General features: G+C 47.9%; 1 protein-coding gene across 4 annotated transcripts in view; it reads right to left on the bottom strand.

The window, feature by feature from the left end:
- CARD11 (caspase recruitment domain family member 11) overlaps window positions 1-27346 on the bottom strand; it is a 106565-nt gene that overhangs the window by 32367 nt on the left and 46852 nt on the right. For 3 of the 4 annotated variants that reach the window (XM_059896606.1, XM_059896604.1, XM_059896603.1), the window contains one exon: window positions 5442-5563. In XM_059896606.1, coding sequence (XP_059752589.1) covers window positions 5442-5448 — 7 coding nt within the window. In that variant the 5' untranslated portion in view covers window positions 5449-5563. Of the gene's footprint in view, window positions 1-5441; window positions 5564-16324; window positions 16392-27346 lie in introns of those variants that run through there. The other variant, XM_059896605.1, reaches the window with a different exon arrangement.

Genomic DNA, 27346 nt, shown 5'->3' with positions numbered 1-27346 from the left:
ATTCCTAAGTATTTTATTCTTTTTGATGGCATTGTAAATGTGAACTGTATTCTTAATTTTATTTGTTGAATAAAATTCATTGTTAACATATGGATATGCAATAAATGACTTTTGTATATTGCTCTTCCATCCAGCAAATTTACTGAAATCATTTATTAGTTCTAATAGTTTGTTAGTGGATTCCTTATGATAGGATTTTTTCTATATGATTTTCCTATATGTAAGATAATGTCATCTGCAATTACATTGTTTTACTTCTGTCTTTTCAATCTGGATGCCTTTTCTTTTCTTTACTTCTCTCTTTTTTTCCCCTCTAATTTCCCAGGCTAGAACTTCTAACACAATGTTACATAGAAGGGGCAAGAATGGACATCCTTTTCTTGATCACAGGGGAAAAAGCATTCAGTTGTCACTGTTAAGTATGATGTTACCTGGTTAAGTGTGTGTGTGTTTCAGACGTTCTTTATCAGGCTGAGGAAATTCCCTGAGTATTTTTGTCACAAAAGGATGTCTGATTTTGTCAGATGCTTTTTCTGCATCCAACTACCATATAGTTTTTAGTTTTGATTCTATTAATATATTACATTAATTTTCAGGTATTAAACAAACCTTGCATTCTTGCTATGAATCCCAGTTAATTATGGACTTCTTGGATTTGGTTTGCTAGTATATTTTTGAGCATTTTGGCATCCATACCTTATGAGAGATGTTAGTCAGTAGTTTTCTTTCCTCGTGATGTCTGACTGGTTTTGACATCAGGGTAAATTTTGCCTCCTAGAATAAATTGGGAAGTGTTTCTTCCTCTTCTATTTTTTTTGGAGAGTTTATGGAGAATTGGCATACTTTTGTCTTTTGTTTGGTAGAGGTCACCAAGGAAGGCTTTTCTTGGTAGGTAGGTTTTTAATTACTAATTCTTTACTTGTTGTAGGTTCCTGTTTTTCTTGAGTAAGTTTCAGTAATTTGTGTCTTTCTAGGAATTTGTCCATTTCGTGTAAGTTACCTAATTTATTGGAAACAGCTGTTCATATTATTCCTTTATTTTTATTTTGCCTTTTATTTCTGTAAGGTTGGTAGTAATGTCCCTTCTTTTATTTCTGATTCTAGTCATTTGGATCATCTCTCTTTTTCTCTTGGTCAGTCTAGCTAAGGGTTTGTCAATTTTGTTGAAATTTCAAAGAACCAACTTTTGGTTTCACTGATTTTCTCTATTGCTCTTCTCTTCTCTAACTCATTCATTTTTGTCCTAATAGTATTACTTCCTTCCTTATGCTTGCTTCAGTTTTAGTTTGCTCTTCTTTTTCTAGTTTCATAAAGTGGAAGGTTAGGTTACCGATTTGAGATCTTTTAAAAATATTAACATTTATAGCTATAAATTCCCTTCTGAGCACTGCTTTAGTGACACCACTTAAGTTTCAGTATGTTGCATTTTCATTTCCGTTTGTCTCAAAGTAAATATTCTATTTTCTTGTGTTATTTCTTTGACCTATTGGTTATTTAGAAGTGCGATGTTTAATTTCCCGTATTTGTTAACTTCCCAAATTACTTTGTTATTGATTTTTAATTTAATTCCATTGTGGTTGGAAAACATACTTTGGATCACTTCAATCCTTTTAAACTTACTGAAGTTTGTTTTATGGACCAGCATATGGAGAACATTCCAGGTGGGTGCTTGAGAAGAGTATGTATTCTGCTGTTAGGTGGCATGTACTATAGACAAGTCCAAGTTCAAGTCTCCTATTTCCTTGTTGATCTTCTGTCTATTGTTCTATCCATTATTGAAAGTAGAGTATTAAAAATCTCCATCTGTCTATTATTGTTGAATTTTACATTTTTCCCTTCAATTCTGTCAGTTTTTGCTTCATGTATTTTGAGGCTCTGTTGTTTGGGTTAAGTTATACTTATAACTTATAACTTCCTGGTGGTTGACACTTTTATCATTATGAAATCTCTTCTTTATTTCTAGTAACACTTCTGTTTTAACATCTATTTTGTCTGATATAAGCCACTCTAGCTCTTTTATGATTCTTTTTAGCATAGTCTATATTTCCATCCTTTTACTTTCAACCTCTTTGTACCTTTGGATGTAAGGTTTTTCTCCTGTAGATAGTATACATGTGATCTTGTTGTTTCAATCTAATCTGGCAATCCCTTAATTTCTATTGGTTTATTCATTTTTAACTGTTGGATGTATTATTCCATTGCAAGAATATACCATAATTTATTTCTTCATTTCCCTATAATGGATATTTAATTTCCCCCCAGTTTTTTACTTGAAAATTTAGCACTATTTATAATAGGAAAAAAATGTAGACAATCCAAACATTCTTCAGCAGATACTCCATGATCCTTTTGCACTATAGAATAACATTTTGAAAGGATGTAGTGACATAAAAAGATCCCAAGACATCGTTTATTTAAAAAAGTAAAGGGAGGGAGGGAGACGAAAGAGGGAAGAGATATGGGGATATATGTATATGTATAGCTTATTCACTTTGTTATAAAGCAGAAACTAACGCAACATTGTAAAGCAATTACACTCCAATAAAGATGTTAAAAAAATAAAAATAAAAAAGTAAATACGTACACACATACATGTGGTATAATTTAAAAATATATTTGGTCTTTGCCCCGGGTTCCCAGCACGGATTGTAATCTCCAGAGTGACGAGGGTGTGAATGCTTTTTGTATGGTAACAAGATAACTCTTGGGTAAGGGGCCCCTAGTAGCTTTAGGATGGGAGCTGAATGCCAGAAGAACCAGGCAAGTGATTAGAAGGTTGTAACTTTCAGCCCCACATTCCTGCCTCAGGGGAGGTGAGAGAGGCTAGAGATTGAACTCAATCACCAACAGAGAATGATTTAATCAATCACACACGTAATAGCACCTTGATGAAAATCCCTCAACGATGAGGGGCAAAGAGTTTCCAAGTTTCTGAATTCAAGCACATGCTGGGCGAGTGGCTCATCTCAACTCCATGGGAACAGAGGCTCCTGTGCTTGGGACCCTTCCTGACCTCCTCATATGTGTTTTTCATTTGTATCCTTTAAAATCGTTATAGTAAGTATAGTGTTTTCCTGAGTTCTGTGAGCCATTCCAGCAAATTACTGCACCTGGCGAGGAGGCTATGGGAGACCCTGATTTAGAGCTGCTCAGTCAGAGGGCAGGTGGCCCTGGGTTTGGGGCCGGCATCCGAGGCGGGGGCAGGCTTGTGGGATTGAGCCCTTAGCCTGTGGCATCTTTGCTGCCTCTGGACAGTTAGTGTCAGAAGTGAACTGGATTGCTGGACACCCAGTTGGTGTCAGAGAACTGGTGGATGTGTGAAAAAATGACACGTATTTGGTGTCAAGAAAACACTATACCTTTGGTGTCAGAAAAAATATCACAACACAGTATAAAATCATTCATGTAATGCAACGCCTGTAATTATATAGGTAGGGGTGTGTGTGTGTGTGTGTGTGTGTGTGTGAAAGAGAGAGGGGAGAGAGAAATAGGGAGAGGGGAGGGGAGGGAAAGAAGGAGGGAGGGGAAAAGTTTGAGAGGATCTGATTGTACTGATTCTATCTAAGAAGAGGGAGGAATTCTGAGGTTACTGGCCAGGAGGACTTGGCTGTTACCTATACTGTTTTAGTGTTTACAACACACACACGTGTCAATGTATTATGTGTATAGTTTGAAAAAGGAGAAAAAGAAAAATGAACAAAGATGACAGCCAAGTCTAGGGAAATCGATACGCCAATACCTAATATCTGCCTTCCTGCTCACGTCCTCAGATGGCCACAGCCCTGATATCGTGTCTGTACCAAATAAACCCTCCAGCCACAGCCGAGTGACCTGCTCCAAAGAGGACCAATCCCGAGGCTGGTTGCACTAGCCCAATCCCTTGACCTGGGAATTTCCTATGGGCCAAAGAGACAGTGGGGCGGGTGAATGTGCTGTGGGGAATTAGCTAGGAGGTGGCATCAGGGTGGCCACAGTGGAGGCTAGAACTTGGCCACAGTAAAGCAGAGCCCCAGGCAGGTCGAGGCTATGGAGGCGGAGGGAGCTGGTCTGCCAGGCGGAGCTGCACTGAGACCCCGAGGGCCCCTGAGAAGTGGCAAGAGTCCTCTCTCTGGGCGTATAACTCTACTTCCCAGTCCTGAAAGTCTTGGCCACGTGTGATGTCTGGTCCTTACTACAGACCTTCAAGAATCTCCCCATTAATTTGAGCTGGAGACTCGTGCATGAATATTCAACAGAGGCACCGTGTATCCAAAAAACCTGGACACCATACAGACGTCCCGACACAAGTAGAGGGGGTAAATAATGTGCGTATTCAACGATGGCGTACCCTACAGCAGGGCAGGGGAAAAGAACTACGGCTTCGTGCGTCAACATGGACGGACCTCGGGGAGGTGACGCTGAGTGTAAAAGAAAGTCGCGAAAGATTACGTGCGATAGGGGAGCGCCCACGAAATTTCCCAAACATACGCAACTCAGCTATATGGTTGAGGATATACTGCAAACCTGTACTGAAGAGCAAGGGTCTGATAAACGTCAGAAGGGTGAGGGCAGCAGGACGGCTGTGACGTGGAGGGACACATAGGTGACATGGGTGATCCTGGAAATACTGCTTCAGCTGGGGACACGTGTGTCCATTTTACTGTTCTTTGTTTCATAGATACACGTATACATTTTTATGTGTGTGTGTATATAAAAACGTATGAAATATTTCATGGGCAGGAACTCTGGATAGTGTAGCTAGGCTCAAAAGAAAAAAAAAACCACCTTGACCACAATTTCAAATGTATTTCTCTTCTCAGACGCTTCCCTGTAACTCAGCCTGACTCGGCCCCATCACCTGGAGGAACCTGGATGAAACATCTGCTCGGAAACACACTCTTAGACACCGAGGCCCTGAGCTTTAACAGCCTATCAGGCTGGACAGTCCTCCCTCCCCTCAACCGTAGCCAGAGTTGATGGCAACTCGGACAGTACCCTCAGCAGGGTCTGGCTTGGTCTTGAGTCAAACCCTAGACCACATCTGTCTTTCTACACACAGCCAGAAAAAGCAGGTTCAAGGCTCCTGGGCCACATTCTACAGGAAGGGCTATTTTGCGCAAGTTTTTACAGGCCAAGGAGGCTACCTGCCCGTGGACAAACTCCATGGCAGCTGCTGGTCTCACGTCCCTCCGCCATTCGTTGGAAACATGGACCGTGTGGCCCCAGCTGCTGCTATGATACAGTTCAGCATCTCCGTCTTGACCTCCGAGCTGACCCCCACGCCAGCCCCCACGGTCGCATCTCGCCTGACGGTCTCTGATTCTCCACCAGGTGCCCGCTTGCTCAGAACCTGCTTCCTGCACTTCCCTCTGCCTGGGACCCTCCCCTCCCCGCTCCCCTGGCAAGTCTCAGGTGACCTCGCTTTCTATTTATTTTACATAAAGGAGACACACGTGAAGTACCTGGCATAGAGTCGGCACTCAATAGACAAGAGGTGACTTTTATTCTTTTTACTCCTTCTGGCTGGGGCTGGTCCTTCCCTGAGCCAGTTTCCTTCTGGATGTGGAGGTGTGATGGGCAGGATCTGTAAGAGGAAAGATAATATGACTTGAAACAAGGCCACAGGTTGGAGAGAGAGAACCAGTCAAGCGGCGAAGGGGCCCGCTGCTTTGGAAGCAAAGGCCACGCAATCCCAGGGCCCGCATCTCTTCAGGTGACGGGGACGCAGTGGACCACGGCCTGGAGCTGCTGGGGGAGACGGGCTTTTGTTCCCACCGATGGACAGCGGGAAGGCCACTGGCCCCAGGTCCCAAGGCTCTGGGAGTGGAGAGAAGGCCACATGGTAACTGTGGGGCTGCCCGTGGCCGGGTGGAAGGTCGTTAGAAGTCTTTGATGGAAGCGTCTGCAGAGTGGAGATGTTCTAATCAGCTACTAATTCATCAGGTCAAAAGCAGCAAACCACACTCCTGAGTCCAGAAGCGCTCCCTTCACTGTGAATGACGTCTCAGCTCTGCTCGCCGTGGCTTTGGGCAGGAACGCGCCGTCACTTGCCCAGGGCGGCGTTCCTTATGGTGACTGACAAGGCCGTCATGCCCAGCCAGTCGCTCCAGGAGCCCGGCTGGGACTGTGGGTTTTGAGGGAACGGGCCGGCTCTCCTTCTGGAGAAAGGGCGGTAGAGGAGGGGGCCGGGGGAGGGGGAGGCGCAGACCCTGAGAAGGTGAGGAGGGGACGACACCGGTCTTCTTTTTTTTTTAATGTTTTTTTTTTTTTTTTTTTAGTGGTTTGAGAGATGGCAATTTTATTTATTTATTTATTTATTTTTGGCTGTGTTGGGTCTTCGCTGCTGCGGGCTTTCTCTAGTTGCGGCGAGCGGGGGCTACTCTTCGTTGCGGTGTGCAGGACTTCTCATTGTGGTGGCTTCTCTTGTTGCGGAGCACGGGCTCTAGGCGCGTGGGCTTCAGTAGTCGTGGCACGCGGGCTCAGTAGTTGCGGCTCGTGGGCTCTAGAGCGCAGGCTCAGTAGCTGTGGGGCACGTGCTTAGTTGCTCCGCGGCATGTGGGATCTTCCCGGACCAGGGCTCGAACCCGGGTGCCCTGCATTGGCAGGAGGATTCTTAACCACTGCGCCACCAGGGAAGTCCCCGACACCTGTCTTGGCAGCTGCCAGGGTCCTTTGGTGGGGCCTCCAGACGGCTGCTCCAAACCCACAGCTCCACTCAGGGGTGATGGGGACCCTGGGATGCCATCGTTTAATCAGAAACTTGTTGGGTTTTGGCTTTGAGGATTAATCATAGATGACACCAGATCTCCCAGGGCTGACAGCAGCTCTTCTTGTTGGGTGTCAGCTTGGATAGGAGTCAGCTGTCTCAGACCCTCAGCCCCGGGGAGGTGGCAGTGACATGCTTCTCTAGAGGACACTGTCTTCTTGGTCTCCTTGGCTGTGGGGCCCCGGGCGAGGGCTGGGGGAGCAGGAAATCTATGGGCAGGCCAGGTGCCCTAGTCAAGATCGGCAGGGCCGTCCTCAGCCCAACAAACCAAGGCCCAGGGAGGCCCAGGGAAATGATACTTCTCTGTATTTGCATTAAACAAAGAAGAATGCATTTGCATTTTTCCTCTTTTATAATCGGAAGAAGAAGCTTTAAGAAAATTCATAGTAGGAGAGGTTTTAATTGCAGGAAAGGGAAAGCAGGTTTGTACTATCCGATGATGTGTCAATGTAGTTTGGGAAAACTGAGGCACAAGACACCCAGTAATGAGGCTGAACTTTCTATTTCTGCCCTTTGAATTTTGAGTTCACCCTCGAAAACTTGGTCCTAAGGTCGGGGAAAATGTATCGGCTATGTCTCCTGAGCGATTGACTCATAGGTACGACATTCAACTGGTGGACACATCATCCCTGTGTTTATAGACGACTTAGCCTGCCAGGCACTTGGCTAAGCCTAACTGCTCAAGAGACAGGTGGTTTGATCACCACCACCACCATCATCATCGCCGTCGTCACCGTCATCACCACAGTATAGCCAAGAAAATCAAACCTGGGAGAGGTTCAAAGTCATATGATTAGCATGGAAGGCTGGATTTGGACTTAATCACTACCATACAGCCCCTAGAATTGCCTTTTTTTAAAAAGTTTACCTTTTAAATGACTCTAACCAGAAAGTGTATGTACAAAATCTCCCTGAAATATCACTTTAACACACAAACTTAAGACAGAACTAAAACCAAGTTCTAAGATGGCAGATATTGGCTCAGGGTTCAAAAGAGTAACTCCTGCTTCTCAAAAGAGGAGTCAATTGCTTGGTGAGTTACGAGCTCCCCGTCATTGGTGTTATTCAAAGCACAGTCAGCCAGTGATTATTCACGTTCCAGGGAAGCCCATTATGCAAGCAGAACTCGCATGCACAGTTTTTGTTCCCTCCCACATAAGACTAAACAGAGAGGCAAGGGGCACTTAATGTTTAAGCAAAGTCTCCACATGAAAGGAAGAGATCGAAAGAGACAAACTGATACAGGGAAACGGCAGAAAGCAGACAGTGCACAGAATAAGAGAAAACGGAAAAAACACAATCCAATAATTAAAATCCATTAAGAGATTAGATAAGATATTGCAGTCATAAAACAATAGTAGGGTGCTTTGACAAGGGAGCAAAGGACAAGAAAGAGTTCTTCATGATTAAAATAAAGTAGCCGAAGTTTATAATCGATAGAAAGTTTGGAAGATAAAGTTGAGGAAATTGCCCCGAAAGTTAACAAAAAGTTAAGAGACGGAAAATAAGAAAGGAGGGAAATGAAGTCAATTTAGAAGGTCTAATATCCAATAAATAGAAATCATGCAGAAATTATGCTTCCTTTCCTGTATATCTTGTGGGGATACAATATATCAATTATAGGATGAAATTATCAGAGAAAATAGTATTAGAGGATTCTTCAAATGTAAAAACATGAGTCTTCAGTTTTATTTATTTTTTATTTATTATTATTATTTTTAAAAATATTTATTTAGTTGCACCAGGTTTTAGTTGTGGCAGGCGGGCTCCTTAGTTGCAGCATGTGGGCTCCTTAGTTGTGGCATGTGAACTCTTAGTTGTGGCATGCATGTTTTGGCATCAGATCTTTCAATAGTAATGCTGGAAGCTGGGTGATGCCTTCACATTTCCAATGGAAGAGACTTCTAAACCTAGGATTCTATACCTACCCAAACTATTACGTGTGAAAAGAGACCGACGCTATTTTCAGAAAAGTGAGGACTCTAAACATTTAGATCCCATGCACCCTTTCTTAGGAAGCTACTTCAGGCTATACTCCAGTAAAATGAGGGAATAAAACAAGAAAGAAGAAGGTATGAAGGCCAGGAAACAGAGCAGCAAGGCAAGTTGCAGGATGAGAGGGATGCAGTAAAAAGTAGCCGGCCAAGATTCTGGCAGGATCACGGAGGGCCCACTAGATGCAGACTGCCAGGGGGAAAATAATGAACCATTATCTGATATATTTCATAATTTAGAAAATATTATTATTAGGCAAATGACAGGTCTGAGAGTCAGAAAGAAAAAAATTGAGGATAGGTACATTAAAAAAACCTCAGCAAGTGAAAAAAAAAAAGAGAGGCGATATTAACTTTGGAAAAAACAAAAAGATAGGAAAGGAAACATAATCTCAGCATACAACTTGCCTCAACACGAACAATATTTACCTGGTCACGATAATGTAACAGGTAAAACTGATCTAAATGTACCGAGATGATGGCGGGCGGTGGGGGCAGGGGGCGAAGTGCATGGAGTGGGGAACTAGGAAAAGGGAGCTAAATTATCATCCACCTAAAGGCGTGTCAATAAATAATGTCTTAAAACCGACATATCGATAAATAGCAACGTAAGCATATTATTTAGAAATAAGGAGGTAAATAACAGAAGAAAACAACATGTAGAAAAAGAGTTAGAAGTAGCTGCCTCTGGGGATCAGGGCTGGGGATGGATGTTTTTCATGACAAGCCTACTTTACTTTTTTTTTTTTTTCTACTTTACTTTTTATCTCTGCATGATGTATGTATTATCATGGTAAAAAAAAAAAAATTACCTGTGTCAATAGTTGGAACGATTTAAGGCATTTCAGTATAAAGAATCAATCAGTTACCTCCATTCTCTGAACACGTACTATATTCTACTTTTGGTAAAACTTGTCAGACAGCTCACCCCTTCCTAAACCAGAAGCGCTGACTATGTGCTGGGCATGTCACAGATGCTGCCTCGCTTAACACTCACAGGAGCCTGACAAGGTCGGTTTTAGGATTCCCGTTTTATGACGAGGAGGTCAGATCAGAGAGTTAAATAACGGGGTGAGATCCCACAGCCACTAAGTGGCAGAGCGGAGAGTCCAAGTCAACCCTCACCGACTCAGCATGACCTGGTCTAAAACTCGCCATCATCACAGCTAACACTGACGAAGCATAGCATCTAATCTAATCAGATTCCTTGCTTCCTGGGCTCCGTATCTTTCTCTTTTTTTGCTTTATTCCCTCATTTTGCTGGAGCATATCCTCTAATAGCTGTCTAGGAAAAGGGACACGGTAGTTGCTATAAGCAGACACTGGGCTAAATGCTCCATGTGGATTACCTCGTTTACTACAACAACCCTATGAGGTAGATACCACTACTGTCCCCAACTTATGGAAGAGGAAGTGGGTTCAGAGGGGTTCAGCTACCTGTCACATGTCTGCTTCATCTTTGCATCCCCCCCTCACTCCCGCCTCCCCGGTAAAGTTCAGCACGGGGTCTGACTCCTAGGAGGTGCTCAATATATATTTGTTGGGTGAATAAATGGAAGTCAAAACCTGAATAAAATAAACGAGGCTGCAATGACTTCAGATCCAGGGAGCGCCAAGCCCTTTGGAAATGAGCTGTCTCTATGGGACAGACATCTCTCCTCTCCGCGGGCTGCCCCAGCGCAGAAGCTCTGGAATAAGAAGGGGGTCAACCATCAGTTAAGATAAATGCGTCTCTGGTTTTAATTGATCTGTCTGGATGATTGGAGTGAGAGGCTTGAGATGGAGGGTTTAATTATTCCAATGAAACCTCCACTTAATTGAAAGGACTTCTGGCATAAAAACGGGTGAAAAATTATTGAGAAGGATGATCTACTGCCTGTGAGAACAGGCTGGAGACGCCGGTACACACCAGCAATGTCTACTGTGTTTACGGCTCTGACATGAAAGCTTAGTGGGAAAGAACCAGATGCAGCCCTTCCTGTGTGTCTCCTGCCCTACAATCCGTTTCATTCCTACAAAAAGGGCACTTAGAGAAGCAGCTAGAAAATTCCTCCTGCAAAATTCTTCTCTGGAACCCGTTAACTTTTTAACCTCTGTCTATCTCAGCTCATTCAACTGAAATATTGAGATGATAATATTTTCCATGAATTAACATGTGTATAGTAATCAGGAGAGTTTCGCTGATACATATTTTGAAAGCAGCAATTATCATTTTAAATTCACAGCGTAGTGGCAGACACTGCCAGCTGCCGACCCAATATCCATTCCCTCTTACTTATCAACAGAGCCCCAATTTTGTTTGGAGCATTACTGCACCCACCTTAAAAAAAAAAACAACTGTATTTTTAGCCTCCCTTGCAGCTAGAATTGTGGGTGTGTGACACAATTCTGGGCAATGAGATGTAAGTGGAAGTTTCTGGGTGAGACATCTAGGAAGGGTCTGTAGAGGAGGAGGAATCAGGTGAGAAGCACCTTTTGTTTCTCCCGGTCTTCTTACGTGGAATGTGGATGCAATGCTTGGAAGAAGAGCAGCAATCTTGTGAGCATGAAGACAAAGTCCACACTCTAAGTATGGCTGCATAAGATGCTTCACGGACTTTGGGTCCAAGCTAATCTTTGAGTTCTTGGTTCATGAGAAGAATAAAATCCCTAGTATGTATAAAACTGTGATTTTGTTTCTATAGCTTGCAACCAAAAATCATCCCAGCAGATACACATTACAAACAAGATCTAAGCCTTTTGAGAAAATCACATTGGTCCCAGCCACACACTCTTAAGCCCTACAATCTGAGCAACTTCCTTATCTATTTGTTCCTGTTCCTTTTTTTCTAGGTACAAAACCAGAGTAAGCAATCAATAAGGACTAAGTACTGCCCATGTACAAAGGCCTGCCCGGGACAGAAACAAACAGCGTGACCCTGAGGGAGATGGGGCACTGCCCAGGAAGTGATAACTAACACCACACCATTGTCCAACGCATACGCCAGATGATTTATCCTGCCCGCTGGGTCCTGCCTCAAATCCGGAGCCGTGCCCCTCACTTTTCAGCCAATCTCTGGTCACGTCTCCAGCCTCCATCACATCCACTGGAATCCATCTCTTCTCTTTACTCCTCTTTATTCCACATGCACCCCTCCCCCCAACTCGAGTTACAGCCAAACTTCTCAGCCATCATCCGAGGCATGTCCGGCCCCTCAGCCTAGGGCACTGCCCACCACCCCCAGGGCATCTCCTTGGGCACCAGGCCACCAGGTAATATTTCCACCTGACACTCCTCAAGGTGCTCCACCCATCCACTTCCAGGTGACCCGGGCAAAGGGCTAATGGCTTCTGTGGCATGAAAATGTCTCAACTTGATAGCTTCTGGGAAAAGAGGAAGCATCTTTGGGTAGTCAGGATTTGGGGGTGGTTGGGGGACGTGGCAAACACCAGCCCTCCCCCTCCCCAGGCCCTGCCACATATCCAGACATCTCCTGTAGTGGCTTCTGACTTGCACCCATCAGGGCAGAGAAGTTTGGAAGGGCGTACACCTCGTGCACGACCAAAGGACATTGCTCCCCCCTCTCCCCCCCTCCAGCTCTCATTTTTCTACCACTACTGCAGAGAAGCTTTTGTGAAAAGCAGAATTAGGAATGACAGACTTAAATTGTTCTGAAATGTGTATCAATTTATCACATTGGCTCTTTACAAGCATTCGCTCCGTCTAGATTCCAGAGCTGCGCACACAGCAAACTGACAGCTCCGATGGTCTCCGTGAGCCGTGGCTGGACACCCCTTTGCCAAACCCAAAGCCCAGCGTGAGGTCATCCTCTCTCATTCCCGGAAGGGCAGCTTTGCTCCGGGCCAGCCCTGATGGTAATGAAACACTGTTTTCTCCTGCGGGTGCCTTCCAGGCCTGGTCAGCAAGCCCGCCTTGGCCACGGGGGCTGTCAAGTCACCGAGACCACCAGTTGGTTCCCATTCTGGAGCCCTCTGTGCTTTCAAAGAGAGACCGCTGGCTTCATCTAAGCTAAATTCTAGCACAGGAGAGGTGGGTGGAAACCATGAGTTCCTTTCCGGGTTGGGGTCTGGGTGAGGCAGTTTGGAAGGGACAAAACTGGACATGGGGCAGGCACAGCCATAAACGTGGGCACTGACACAAAGTCCTGCTCCTGGGAGTCTGGGGGCTGGCACGAGAGTGTGGGGTGAGCCCAGCGGCCCCGAGAATCTTCTAAGTGAAAAGTTTGGGTCCTTGCATTTCGTAGGAAAGGTCACCAGCGTCATCAAATAAGAAGCCCACTCTTAGAGCAGCCAAAAATGAGAGTTGGCAGTTTCTGTGGGAGCCACGTGCAGACTTAAACCTCCCCCTTTATCTCCTGCTTGTCTCGCCTGGCTGCACAGGAATCCCATGGGAGCCTGGGACAAGGTTAAAAAAGGAAACCAGGCGGGGGCCCAAGGCCTTTGGACGTCTACCGGGGCACGTCTGCAGAGTTTGGTAACGAGGATACATCAGAGTAGACTTGAAGCAGGAGAGTGGGAGCCTCACTCATTCAGCCATCCATCCACCCATCCATCCACTCATCCATCCATCCATCCATCCACCCACCCACCCATCCACCCACCCATCCACCCACCCATCCACCCATTGGATTCAACAAGCATTACTAGCAGAGAACGACAGAAGAGTAAGAAAAAGAAAGAGACTATGAGAAGGTTCAGGAGAAAAGAAAATAAGGACAAGTGAGGATAAGACACAAGTGACACATTTAGGGATGTTCAGAGCAGAGCAAAGGAGGCAGAAAAAGAAACTTGAAGGAACAAAGGTAAGAAAGCCTCGCAGATTCATCGGAAGAAGAGATGACAGAAAGATGGGAGCAGTGACTGGTGAAGAAGGGAAAGAAGGACAGGGAGCCTGGACCACAGCTGGGCCTGGCCCTTATTTTAAAGGTGAGCATTAGCTCTGAAAATGCAAATCGGAGGCACAGTGCAGCGCGCTGGGGGAGGGCTGGGGAATGCAGGTCGGTCGAGTTACCCCCTGCAGCTCAGACGGAGTTATCTCCAGGGCCCAGAGCTGCATCCTTTGAGGACTCGGGGCGAACAGGCTGCACACAGAACAAGCTCTCTCGCTTCTGCGTTTATAAGGCACACTGAAAATCTACTTAGGATCGATACGGCGATCAATTTAAAACGCATTTCTAGTCGTGGGGCCGTCTATTTTTTGAAATGTCATGGGGACAGGTAAACACAGTAACACTCCTAAACACATTTCCATGTGTTTGAACACAATGCTGCCGATGACTTCAGTCAACTAGGCTAGGATCTAGAAAAAGGCACATTCCAGGTTTTCTTATATGGCCACAGGGTGGTTGTATTGGAGGGTGGGGTGTTTCTGATTCTCCCATCATCATCCGGGGAGAATACCAACTGCTGACATCAGGGAGGTCACCCCGGCCGCAGCAGGGAAGCCAAGGAGGAGGCCTGAGGCTCTGGCTGTCCCTGGCTGCACCGGGCTGCCAGAGCCTCTTTCTAGAAAAGCCTTTGGGGGCCGGTCAAAACGCCGGTGCAGGAAGCAGCAGACCAGGCTTTTATGTAGATCTCAGACTTCCGCGAACACCCCGAGGTGTGCAAGGCTTGAGGTCAGAACTGTCCTTTCTCAGACCTCAGTCCCCTGGGCAGATTTCCGGGCAGCAGAAGAAAGCAAAGCAGGAGGTGGTGAAGGCTGGGGGAGAGTGATTCTGTGAAGACTCCTTCCGCTGTCGGCTTAGAGAGTTGGGGGACTGAGGTTCCAAGTGAAGCACCTCCCCGCCCCCCCCCCCCCCACAACAAGATGTAACTCCTGCCCTCCAGAGGTTAAAATACATTGTGTTTGTGGGTGGGAAGTGACATGGATTTCCCCACTCCCCCGTGAAAAAAAAAGATGGGGGCTGCTGTGGGAGAAGGACTGCAGGAATTCTACTCTAATCACACAAAAAGAATCAAACCAAAACTTTGCATCAAGAGAGAAAACCAGCAGCTTCTGCTTCCCTGTGTTCTAGAGGAAAGGATATGGTCCTGGATCCTGCCATTTTTCAGCTGTGTGGCCTCGAGCATGTTGCTTAACCTCTCTGAGCCCCCATTGATCATTCTGTAAAATTGGACACGGAGCACCTACACCTTAGGGTTGCTGCAGTACACACAGGGAGGCACTTAATCAATTATCACTTAGTCCACCCTTTCGGAAGCCCGTGGCAAACTCAGGATGGAGAGAAGTCTCTGCCTTGGCGTTCTGTATAATTACCTCCACACCAAACAGACTTTAGGGAAAAACTTTATAAAGGTCTGTCCTCAACCCTTCTGTCTGGGCTTCTGATTTGCGACTCTCCCACCTGGTGTTGTGAGAATCTGTCTACCATATTGCTTACAATCCTCTGGGCAGGACCATCTCCTGCTTCCTTGTGCGCACCGTGGTCTAGCAAGTATCTTTCACAAATAGGCGTTTACTATTTATAAAGTGATTGATTTCCAATGGATAAGTGCTGGCTCTCTTGTTATAGTTTCCTCTCTTCACTGGATGAGACCTTTCCCTCGGTGGCTGTGGGGAGGGTTTTCACATGACAGCTGGCTGACAGGATCGTATGCCCTTCAGTCATACCCAACTGGTTTTGCTGTGCCTGCAATTCAGATCTAAGCGCCAATCTATCTTGTAGTCTCAGTCAGTCGTGGGCTGGAAGTCTAGAATACCCATCCCTCAGACAGAGAAAGACAAATACCATATGATATCGCTTACATGGGGAATCTGAAAAAAAGGGTACAAATGAACTTATCTACAACACAGAAATAGAGTTACAGATGTAGAAAACAAACTCATGGTTACCAGGGGGTGGGAGGGGAGGGATAAACTGGGAGACTGGGTTTGACATATACACACTACTACATATAAAACAGATAACTAATAAGGACCTACTGGAGAGCACAGGGAACTCTGCTCAATACCCTGTAATGGCCTGTACGGGAAAAGAACCTAAAAAAGAGTGGATACACGTATGTGTATGACTGATTCACTTTGCTGTACGCCTCAAACTAACACAACATTGTAAAGCAACCACACTCTAGTAAAATAATAAGTAAATAAAATAGAATACCCATCCCTTCAGCTTCTGACCTACAGGGACAGAGACATCTTGTCACGAACCATCTCCACCGGGTGACACGCAGAAACGCCCACGCGGGTCCTCCATTCTGTTGGGGAGAACCCTCCACCTGCCTTCACTCTCCCCAACACATCGCGTCAGCGTTATGGCAACCACCGGTTTTTTGCAATGTGCTCCTTCCGTGGGGCCCTCCTGGAGTCTGAAGCACCTGCTGCATTTTCAAGGAGACTCAGAGTTCTAGCCACTGGGGCGCTGGGGTTCCGTTTGTGGAATCCTAATTCTTTGAAAACGAATAACCCGACACCAGCCGGCATTTTGGGGAGTCGGCCTCACGCGTCACCCCTCACTGTGGGAGGTGACAGGAAGTTGACAGAAACCGCGTCCCCAGCGGACCTTCGGAAGAAACACTACTGGACCCCAGGCACAGGGCCTGCTGTGCCAGGGGGCCTGACACCCAGTGGGCACTGGCTCCAGACCTGAGGAGGGCACAGAGTGACTCAGGAACAAAATCCCCGGCGGACGGAGCAGGCAGATCTAAGACGAGGCTGCTGGAGGGCGAAGAGCTGGCGGGCCTGCCCTCCACGAGATCGCGGAGTGCGCTGGCACCTCAGCTAGGACGACTCCAGACCGTGCGGCCCTGCCTCCCGGCAGGGAACGGACAATCAAGACGCCGGTGATGGAAAACTGCAGAACACAGCAGCGAGTTTTAGTTTTTAACTGGGCAGGAAAACAAGAGAGGCGCCTCACTACCCAGCACACCCGCGGGTTCGGAAAAGGACTCACAGGCAAGCTGCGAAGAGCGACAACGACCGTCTCCCAATCCTTCTGGGACCGATGGCCCAGCCTGGGGCGGCTCCAGACGCCTGATTTTTTCTATTTCCACTTCATCTCTGCGTCTTGTGGCAGCATCCTCGTTTACCGGAGGCATTTTTAGAAGAATACAGTGCTCTCTTTGCCACTGCTATTACAACAATAAGCGTTTCCCTGCGAGGAAAGTGAAATCCAAACCTGATTTTCTATCCTGAGATGCTCTGCCAAAGAGATGGCAAGGGAGGCGGCTAGTTCTAACGCACTCGTGGAGCATCCGCTATGTTGGGAGCGAAACAGGCTTGCGCGTTCGATTAAGCGGCAGGCTTGGGAGAGGGAGGGGGAGAGGGAGAGAGGGAGGGGGGGGAGAGGGAGAGAGGGAGGGGGGGAGAGGGAGAGAGGGAGGGGGGGAGGGGGAGGGAGGGGGAGGTGGGGAGGTGGAAGAGAGACTCAGAAAGGGTCTCCCTACTCAAAATTAACTCTGAAATACACGGCTCTCTCACGGAACGGGGCCCCCTCCCTTGCTTCCACCCCTGTGGCCCCACATTTCAATGGGCTACCCCTTCGGGTAATCAAGGGCTGGCTGTAATTAACCGTTACAATGTCCTCAGGAGCACAGCCGAACCGCAGCTCGGGAAGGCTGGCCAGAGCTGCACCTTCCTCCCCCGTGCCCCTCAAGGGGGCGGCTCGGAGCTGTCACGGCCACAGGAGGGAACCGCCCTGGGGGTGGGCGGGGGCCACGGGCCAAGTTCCCGCTTCTCCCACGTCCCTCTGCCCAGCCCCCATGCCAGTCCTGCCAGCCGCGAACCCTCAGCACCAGAGACCCCATAAACACAAAGACATCTTCTACACACAGTGGAATACTATTAGGCCATAAAAAAGGAACGAAGTACTGACCCACGCTGCAACACGGACGAAAACATCGAAAGCATTATGCTGAGCGAGACAAGCCAGACTCCAAACATCGAAAGCATTATGCTGAGCGAGAGAAGCCAGACTCCAAAGGCCATGTATTGTAAGATTCTGTTGATACGAAATGTGCCGAACAGGGAAATCCACGCAGACACAAATCCACCGACTGGCGGTGGCCAGGGGCTGCGGTGGAAGAACGGAGGGGGTGACCGACCGCTGGTGGGTATGGGGTTTTATTTGGGGGTGACGAGAATGGTTTGGAACTAGACGGAAGTGGCAGCTGCACGACACTGTGAATGTGCCAAATACCAAGGAACTGTTCACTTTAAAACGGTGAATTTTGATATGCAAATGTCACCTCAAATCAAATCACATCGCGTCAATAAAAACAGCTACGATGGGTCGCCAACCAAGACTAACCCGAACCCTTCAAACCATCAATTCTGATGAATAAGTCAGGAAATTGCGGCCGGGGGGAGGGGACACCCCGGCGGGGAGGGGAGTCGGGGAGTCACGTGCTCGTCGCGTCTCTCTCCGCCGGCTTTTAAACCTCCGGTTCCGGATTCGACTGGGAATCCAGCGAGAGGCTCCTGAGGGCCTCGGTGTCCAGGAAACGGCGAGAGAGAAGAGGGGGCAGCAGAGGGAGGTGGGGCGAGGCTTAGAGGTTGGGGACAGAGAAAAGGGAACCGGAACTCAGACCTTTATTTAGTCCCCGCAGGTGCGGGGCCGAGAAAAGGGCAGAGAAATGAAGCAAGACGCCGCCGTGAAGGGAGGAGTGTTGGGGGCCGGGCGCCGGGAGGGCTGGGGAAAGGGGAAGCCAGGAAGGACTGCCCCCGTCTCTGCATCCGTCAGTCACATCCCTCCTCTGGAAGCTCCCCAGCGCCGCCCACGTGAACTGAGCAATTTCCTGTAACCCGGCTCACCTGTTTTGAAGCCACACGCGAGCTCGAAACCTACAAATACCGAGACTCACATTTTCCACGTAGCCGTGCGAGATCAGGGGAGTCAGGAAGAGAAGACAACGTCGCAAAACGTCTCCAAACACGCGGACTTTCCTTCTGAGGAAGGCTGGTGTCCACCGCCTCTCTTTGAATGGTCTGCTGTGACAAGGTGTCTTTGATGGAACTTGTCGGGGTTGGAGGCTGGTGGGCGTTTCTTTGTCACTTTCTCTGCCACCAGGCACCAGCAAATACGAGCCCGTGTTTTTCTGATGTTGTATCCTTCCCACACAGTTGGGATGGAAATAACTTGACCCAGTCTCTGAAAGTAACAGTGATAGGAATGCGGGAATCTTTACGCTCAGAGATCAGCTCTAGCTTCTTGCCATGTAAGCGAAAGCTTATGAATCAAGGTGCAAACTGGAAAGACTTTTTTTTTGGCATGTACCAAATGACACAATCACCAGTAATTAAGGCACCCATCAAAACGGCACCCAGACACTGTAGCCGGTTACTGACTTGAGGCTGTTAGGGATGTTGGTAGCAAGGGAGTCGGGGGACCCCGCTGCTTTTGTGATCGTTGAACGAGTCCACGCAGGAAGCCAGGCTTGTGAGCCAGCCCAGGCTTCACCGGCAGGCGATGTGACATGTCTGCACAGGACGCCCCCACGACCCAGCTGACTTCTTCAAACCAGTGACGTCAGTTTGATTCCCCCCTGCACTCCCCCCCCCCCCCCCGAAAACTAGACTCCGGTCTCTGATAAGCAAAGGACCCCCAGGGACTGCTGCAAAAGTTTCTTCAGCCTCCCAGAACTCACTGGATTCCTGAAGCATGTCGTTAGGAAATGAGGAACCTTCTCAGATGCCTCCAAGAGGTACTGCAGGGGCGACGTCCCCCTGGGAGCCTGGTCCTTCTGCCTGCTTGGTAAGCCGTTCGCCCCGCACTGCGCCCTTCCTCCCCGGATTCTGGATCACACGTCTCCTGCCTGGCCTGGCTCGGCAATCTCTCTCTCTCTCATGCCATTTTGCTTGCGGGCAGGGCCTGGGCCTGCGCTAGCTGTTGTACAACGTTTAGCAACAGGCTTGTTTCTCTGTGTACGGAACCTCAATAAACCTCGGAGGAACTGATTGAAAGGTGCTCCCCGGGGAGGGCAGGAACCCCAGAGAGGGCAAGGCTGTGGGGCTGCGAGCTGCCGATAAAGGCAAGGGCCCCAGCTTCTGGGAACAGATGCACACACACTTCCCCTCCACCCAGCTGGGCTGCGGGCATCTGACTCCTTCAACAGGAACACACGCTGGGCACCCGCCCCCACTCCTGGGCCCTCTGCACCGTCCTCCCTCAGAAGAAAGTTAGTTAAAAAAAACCCAGCACGTAAAAATGAGAGCGTTCTGGTCCAAATCGGTCATCAGGCATTTACTGAAAGTCTTCTCTGGGCTCCGGTCCACGCTCTGTGCAATCAAAGCTACAGCATAAAAGAGCTGCCCCAGCACCCGCTGTCGAGTCTCCCGTGTCGTTTAGGAAATTAAGATGGTAAAAGAACACGCGTGGAGCCATGAGAGCTCAGGCTTCAGACGAGAGCACGACCGATCGGCGGGGGTGGGGTGGGGCGGCGGACTCCACGGCAGCCCCCAGACCTGCCACAGAGGACGCTCCCTGACCGAGGATGTGGATTCACCAGCTGCGCGCACATGTGTCAGAGGAAAGAGGACCAGCCGGCTGGAAAGTATACTCACATGTTTGCAAACTAGCTCGGCCTCAGGTCTGGCTAGGGGGTCTCTCCGTGGTCCTCTCAAATTCCCTCTCCTCCAGCACAGTGGCTGCCAGGCCCCCAGAAAGCGCTGATGCTACAGGGAGCAGCGGCCCCCCCCGGAAGCTGGCGCAACACCCCACTCACAGGCTGCCTCTGTTTTTAGCAGGGGCAGAGGTGTGGGCCGGGGTGGGCTGCCATACTTCCCTTTTTATTTTTGTTCTGAGCAGAGGCTGTGGGTGACTTTCTGCAGAGGCGGAGGCTGGGAGAAGAGGAGGAAACTGTGGTCTCTCCGGCAGGGGGCGCGCTGCAGAGAGCGGGAGCCGTGTCCGCCGTGGGGGAAGGTGAGGATGGGAGGGCAGGAGCTCAGCCCCGCCCATCCTGCTGCCCCGCAGCTCTGCCGGCCCTCACCCCGGAGACCACGGTCCTGACTTTGAACTGCACCGAAGAGGAAGGCCAGCTGATGGAAGTGCGGGGCCTAGAACATTCTGGGGAGGATGCTCCAGTGGGCCTCACGCGGGGCTTCCCAGAGCCAAATACACCATCACCCTCTTTTCTCCTCCAACATCTCGTACTCCCCTGCCCGCATCCGCCTTGGCCACTGACCCAGCTCCTCTGACCACCGTGTCTTCTCTCTGTCCAATCCAGCTGGACCTCCACCGCGAGCTGCAGCAGGGCTGGGACCACCCCCGCCACCCCGGGCAGGCCCTGCAGTATAGGTGCCTGGAGGAGCACGGGTTGGCAAACGCTCAGCGAGAGCGCAAGTTAGATTGAGGTGACGGGTGACAGTCGCCTGCCTGCCTGGCCTGTGCGAGCATCCTGCACAAGTAGGTGATCCCTAAAGGTTGGCCCTTCCCCTTTCCTAGAAGCCTGCGAGGCCCCTCTGGTCCCACACAGCTAGACAGGAGCTTCTCACGCTGTTCTCCGCGGCCCTACACAGCAGAGCCCAGACCTACCAGCTCTGCCTAATTCCTCTATTTCCCAGTCTGTAGCCTTTCTGTTCCCTTTCCTTTTCTTGAAAATTGCAGTATGACCAGTAAGCCGCATGCATCTTAAATTTAATGAGTTTTGCAAAGAAGACACCCCGTCACCAAGACCCCGATCAAGAAACAGGGCACGGCCGCCACGCGAGCAAGTGCCTTCACGGCCCTTTGCATCCTATTCCGCACGCCCACCCCAGAGGCGACCACGACTGTGCTTTCTCAGTTTTCCCTTTTCTGGACCTCAGGAAAATGGGTCGGCATGACCAGCTCTCTCTAGGGTCTGGCTTGTCCCTTTCTGTCCACTGATGTGTGGACCACGGTGTATCCATTTATCTGCTGACGGACATTTAGGTTGTTGGCCCGATTTGTCTATTGGGACATTCCTGTACGCATCTTCGCGGGGGCACACGTTGTCATGTCTTCTGCTGGGTCGTCTGGGAGGTGCACGCTGAACTCTGTAATAAGTCCCCACTCCGTTTCCCGAAGAAGTGGCCCTGTCACCCTGCCTTCCCACCACCGGTTGCTGGCAGGTGGGTGTCTGGTGAGAGACCCCTTCCTGGTTCACAGGCGGCCACCTTCTTGCTCTGTCCTCATGTTTCCTGAGCTCGTGGAGGGCAGGGGAGCTCTGCTGTCTCTTCTTCTTCTAAGATCACTAATCCCATCACGAGGGTCCCCCCCAGACCTCAAATAACCCTCATCCCTCCCGAAGGCCCCGCCCCCAAGTACCATCCCATTGTGGGTTTGGGCTTCAACGTGTGAACTCGGGGGCCCAGCGTTCAGCCCACAGCCCGTGAGAAGCGGCGGGAAGTGCTGCCGGTTTGGCTCCGCACGGGACGCGGGGGGACTCGCTGTACCTCCCGTGGGCTCAGGGCCCCCTCGTTACCTGCTGTGCTGTAGGCATCACCCGGGACTTTGTCAACGGAGTGACGCCTCCCTGAGCCAATCAATGGGAGGGAAGCACAGCGTGAAGATTCAATCTTACACGGTCCGAGCCCACACTAATGGAGTTGCAGAGCTGGTAGGGTTCTCGGGGGCCGTCTCAGCCACCAGCACCGCCTCGCACACGCTAGGGAGCGGAAGGGGCCAAGGTGACACGAAGGACTGGCCGAATTACAACCCTGCGAGACCGGCTCCGCGCCTGCTGGGCCCTCCGTCGTGTTCTCTCCTGCCGCGCACGCCAGTGGGACAGGGCCCTCTGCCCTCCGTGTTGCAGAAGACGGGCTGCAGGTGGAGGCGTCGAACGCCGGGCCTGGGACCCCCCAAAGGGGTGCGGGGAGGAGCAGGGACTGACGGTGGTCTTCACAGCCCGGCACACTGACCTTCCATCACCCCCTCCCCCACACCTTCCTCTTCTCCCCTCGGAGAAAGCTGATCCTTCCAAGCTCGGGCAGGACAGGCAGCAAGGATGGCATCGCCAAAGGCAAGCGGAGGGAAGCTGCCCAGCCTTGGGGGAGATTTCAGGGCAAAGGACGTGCAGCCATGTTCCCGGGGGGGCCAGATGCCCTCGAAGTCCCTTCCAACTCTGGGATTCTGAAACACGCCCCGTCAGAGAGACCAAACATAGATGGCAGAATTTTTCCACAACTGGGTGAGGAGATCCCCACTGGGCTCGTCAAGGGCCCACAAAAGGGATGAAGCCAACATCCAAGGGCCCAAGGAGCTGAATTCTTCCAGGAAGAGGGGTTACTCGAGGCCACAGGGTGCCCGGAGACCCCTCGGAGAAGCAGCAGTAACCAAGTCACATGTGAAAGGAAGTGGCATTGAGAGCTTCCTGCACACACACCTGGGGAGGTTCGAGTCTGAGCTTGTGGGTGATGATTTTTCTAGTATGGCGAGAACAGAAAAGAACAAAAACAGCTGGCTCTGCAGTAGAAAACTGCCTCACGGGAGCTCGGTGACCCCAGAGACGGAACATAGCCGACGTGGACCGACGGCTTCGGTGTAGGAACCTCGTCCCAGAGCCCCGTCTTTCCCGCCGGCGGTCCCGCCGAGGCCCAGTTCTGCCCAAGGACGTGGGTTCAGCCTCCTCCCCGCGCTGTTTGCTTATTTATCTCCGCCTTGAAACTGCGGTCCTGAACAACACAGGCCCTTCACTGCTGACTCAGTTGCTGGAGCCAAAACTCATAAAATCCTATTTCGGAAAGGTCCAATGATTTTATTTTCTGATCATAAATATGAACTTTAATTAGCAGCTTGCTAATTAGCAGTTGCCGTGGAAACAGAGAGGGGAAGAGAGCATATCCCGTGTAAAACAGAGCCGGCCTCCCGTTAACTCTCGCCTCTCCCTCTGCCCCTCACCCCCTGCAAGGCCTGGAGAGCAGAGAGGCCGTCTCGGCCGGAAAGGACGGGGGCCAGGAGCTCACTCAGGCAGAGGACTGGATGTGGCCGTGGGCTCAGATGTCTCCTCCTTGGGTTGGTGAGAAGTTCCCGGGCACGCTGGCCCGGTCAGAGGCCCGGCTCTGTCTGCCCGGCAGAAGGAAGGGGCTGGGAAGAAAGTGGAGTCTTTGCCAAGAAGCTGAAGGAAAAGCCACTAGAGCTTTGAAAGAGCTCAGTGACTCTCCTTGATGCTCAACACTGGTGGGTGAGTGACTTCATGGTGCCCACACTTCACAAAACACGCCAGACCCGACACCCACCCCGTTCCTCCAACTGCCCCTCCTCGGTTCCTCTATAAATAGGAACCCATAAATAATGTATAAACAGTTTATCTACAAAACGGGAATAATAATGCCCACAGCTGGCAGAATTTTAGTGATGATTAAACACGTTTCTAAAGCACCTGCCTGGAATATAGTAGATGCTCAATTAATGGGAGCTGTCATCATTATCATCCGTGCACGAGTTCATTAGTTAAACCCAAAGTCGAGAACTTACTAACATCTGACGCCCTATTAAGAAGAAATGGACTATTGCAAGCATTATCCAAGAAGCTGAGGTTAAAACGTGATTGTTAATTTCCTAAACATGATGGGGAAAGAACCCAGTCCGTCCAGGTCTTCATACTTCATCCCGCAGTGCCCCTCACTTTGTTTTTGGCCTCGCTAGTGGGCCCCAGATCCCTGGACACGCTGACACTTCAATGGTACGTTAACTCCACTCCTGACTGACAGCTCCACCTGGAAGCAACTTCCAGGACAGGCTTGAGGGCTCTGCTGCCCATCACCTAGCTCTGCTTTCAACAGTCATTTTCCAATCTCTTAAATGGGTTAAGGAAGAACACTGTTTACTTGCAGCTAGCCCTTTTGTAAAGTGAAGGCTTCTGCAAAGTAAGAATTACGCCTCACAATTATTTCTTATAAAAATCTAATATTTCATACAATGAAACCTACTTCATTGCCAATCTTTTATGATAGCTTCTTATCTGGCCTGGTGAATTCAGATCAGTTGTGAGGTTTGTGGAAAGTAACATGTTATGAACAACAGTTAAAACACTGAACAATTATAAAATGGAACAACATATTTGAAACAACTGTTTGTAGACATTGAACAACAGGGGGCTCAGGATGACCCTGATGGAAGGTAAATTGATGGGTAAGCCTCGTGATCGCTGGCTTTTTGCCTGGATGCACTTTACATACCACGGGGCAGAGGGGTGGAGCCCAAACTGAGGTGACAGTCCAGAGTACAGGGCTGCTGAGGTCTGCAATTTGGGAGGAGGGGTACCAAGAGGAGGGAAGTACACGGAGAAATAGAGTTTGGCTAAATACTAAACTGCACATGTGCAAGTAAGACTCCATGAGCTGAGCAGAGAACAAGTACCAAGAGGCTGTGAACCGAGAGATTTCATATGACACAAGACAGACAAATGCTGGGGTTCCAATTAGCCAGACTTGGAAGACCTCACTGGGTCACCTGAGAATTCAGAGACCTAGAAAGTCCATGCCTGAAGAGCAGGGCTACTCTAACTCCAGAATATGGACCACTCTAGATGTAACCAACAAAGTTTAAAAGTAAGTTCCAAAAGAATCAAGCCTATTCACACATAACTATTTGCCAGATCAAAATTTATCACAACTTATGGGCAACAAAATCCAGAAACTTGGCATCCACAATGACCAGAATTGAATAAAAAATTTTTGCTATACATGTGCATAAGCCAACAAATTACAAGGAGAAAAACCAGTCAATAGAAATGGACCCAGAAATTACAGAAATGTTGAACTTTGCATACAAAGACCTTAAAACAGCTATTATGTCAAAGATTTAACGGAAATATGAACAGAATAAGGAAAAAGATGTGAAACAAGAAATAACCAAATGGAAATTCTCAACCTAAAAGTTAGAATATATGAATTACAAATTCAATAGATGGGCTTAACAACCATTTGGACACTGCAGAAGAAAAAAATCAGTGAAATTGAAAAAAGGGCAATAGAAACTACACACCTAAGGCATGGAGGGGGAAAAAAGACTAAAAAGGATGAGCAGGAAATCAGTGAATTGAGGAATAATATCAAGTGGTCTAACATTCATGTAGTTAGAGTCCTAGAAGGGGAGGAAAAAGAGAAATCGTGGAAGAAAAATCATTTAATTTTTTCCCCAAATTTAATGAAAAATATCAACCCACAGATCCAAGAAATTCAATGAACTGTAAGCAAAATAAACAAGAAATCATACATATCATAAACTGGTGAAAATTAAATATAAAAATAAAATCTTAAAAGCAGACAGAGGAAAAAAGACACATTACATACAGTGAAATAGGGATAAAAATACTGGTCACTCCTCATAATAAACAATGTCAGAAAGAAGACAATGGAACCACATCTTTAAACTGCTGAAACAAAAGGCCAACTTGGAATTCTTTATCCAGCGAAATACCTTGCAAAAATAAGATGACATAAAGGCTCTTTGTTTGATAAATCAGAAGCTGAAAAAAATCCATCATCAGCAGACCTGCAGTATAAGGAATGTTAAATGATATTTTTCAGAGTGAAGAAATATGAAGCCAGATGGAAACTTGGATCTGCACAAAGGACTGAAGAGTGCCAAAATGGTGAGTAAAGATAAAATTTCTTCCATTTGCAATTTCTTAAAAATATAATTAATGGCTTAAAGCAAAACTAACAACAATCTATTGTGCAGTTTATAACATATGTAGAAATAAAATACATGACAATCAATAATCACACAAGGGATGAGAGAGGGTTAAGTGAACATATACTGCCATAAGTCTTGACACTATATGCGAAGTGATGTAATATTAATACAAGTTAGGCAGTGGTAAGTTAAAGGTGCATTGTATAAACCATAGAGCAACTGCACACGTACACAAATAAAACAAAGAAATAGGCTAACAAGTCAACAGAGGAGATAAAATGAAATATCAAAAAAGACCTTGATTCATCCAAAGGAAGGCAGAAAAGGAGGAACAAATAAAACAAAGAATGGATGCATCAAAAAGAAAACACTTAGATGGTAAATGTAAATGGATTAAACACTTCAATTAAATGGCAGAGATTATCAGAGTGGATTAAAACATTATTCAACTATATGCTGTTTATAAGAGACTCACTTTAAATATAAAGACACAGATAAAGTAAAATATGGAAGCACTATTCATAAAAACTGCAATGGATACATTATTACCAGAAAAGCAGACTTCAGGAAAAAGAGTATTATCAGAGATAAAGAGGGACATTTTATAATGATAATGGAGTCAATTCACCAAGAAAATATAACAATGCTGAATGCACCTAATTACAGAGCTTCAAAACACATAAGGCGAAAATGGATAAAACGGAAAGAATTAGATAAATTCACAATTACAGTTGTAGATTTCAACATTCTTCTCTCAGTAATTGTTAGGACAGGTAGATAAAAATTAAGAATACAGAAGATTTGAACAACACCAGCAACCAACTTGAACTAACTGACAGTTATAAAACACTCCAGCTAACAACTGCAGGATACCGGCAGAACACATATGCTTTTCAAGTGAATATGGGACAGTCACCAAGACTTTTGGTTGGGCCATAAAATGAGTTTCAATAACTTTAAAAGGATAAAAATTGTATAAAATATGTTCTCTGACAAAAGGGAATTAAATCAGAAATTGATAATTAAATGTCAGTATCTGGAAAATCCCTATTTGGAGATTAACTGATACA

This window comes from Balaenoptera ricei, chromosome 15 (assembly GCF_028023285.1).
Source record: "Balaenoptera ricei isolate mBalRic1 chromosome 15, mBalRic1.hap2, whole genome shotgun sequence".
NCBI classification, from domain to species: Eukaryota; Metazoa; Chordata; class Mammalia; order Artiodactyla; family Balaenopteridae; genus Balaenoptera; species Balaenoptera ricei.
Note: the sequence above shows the minus strand (reverse complement) of the source record. Positions and strands in the feature narration are given on the sequence as shown.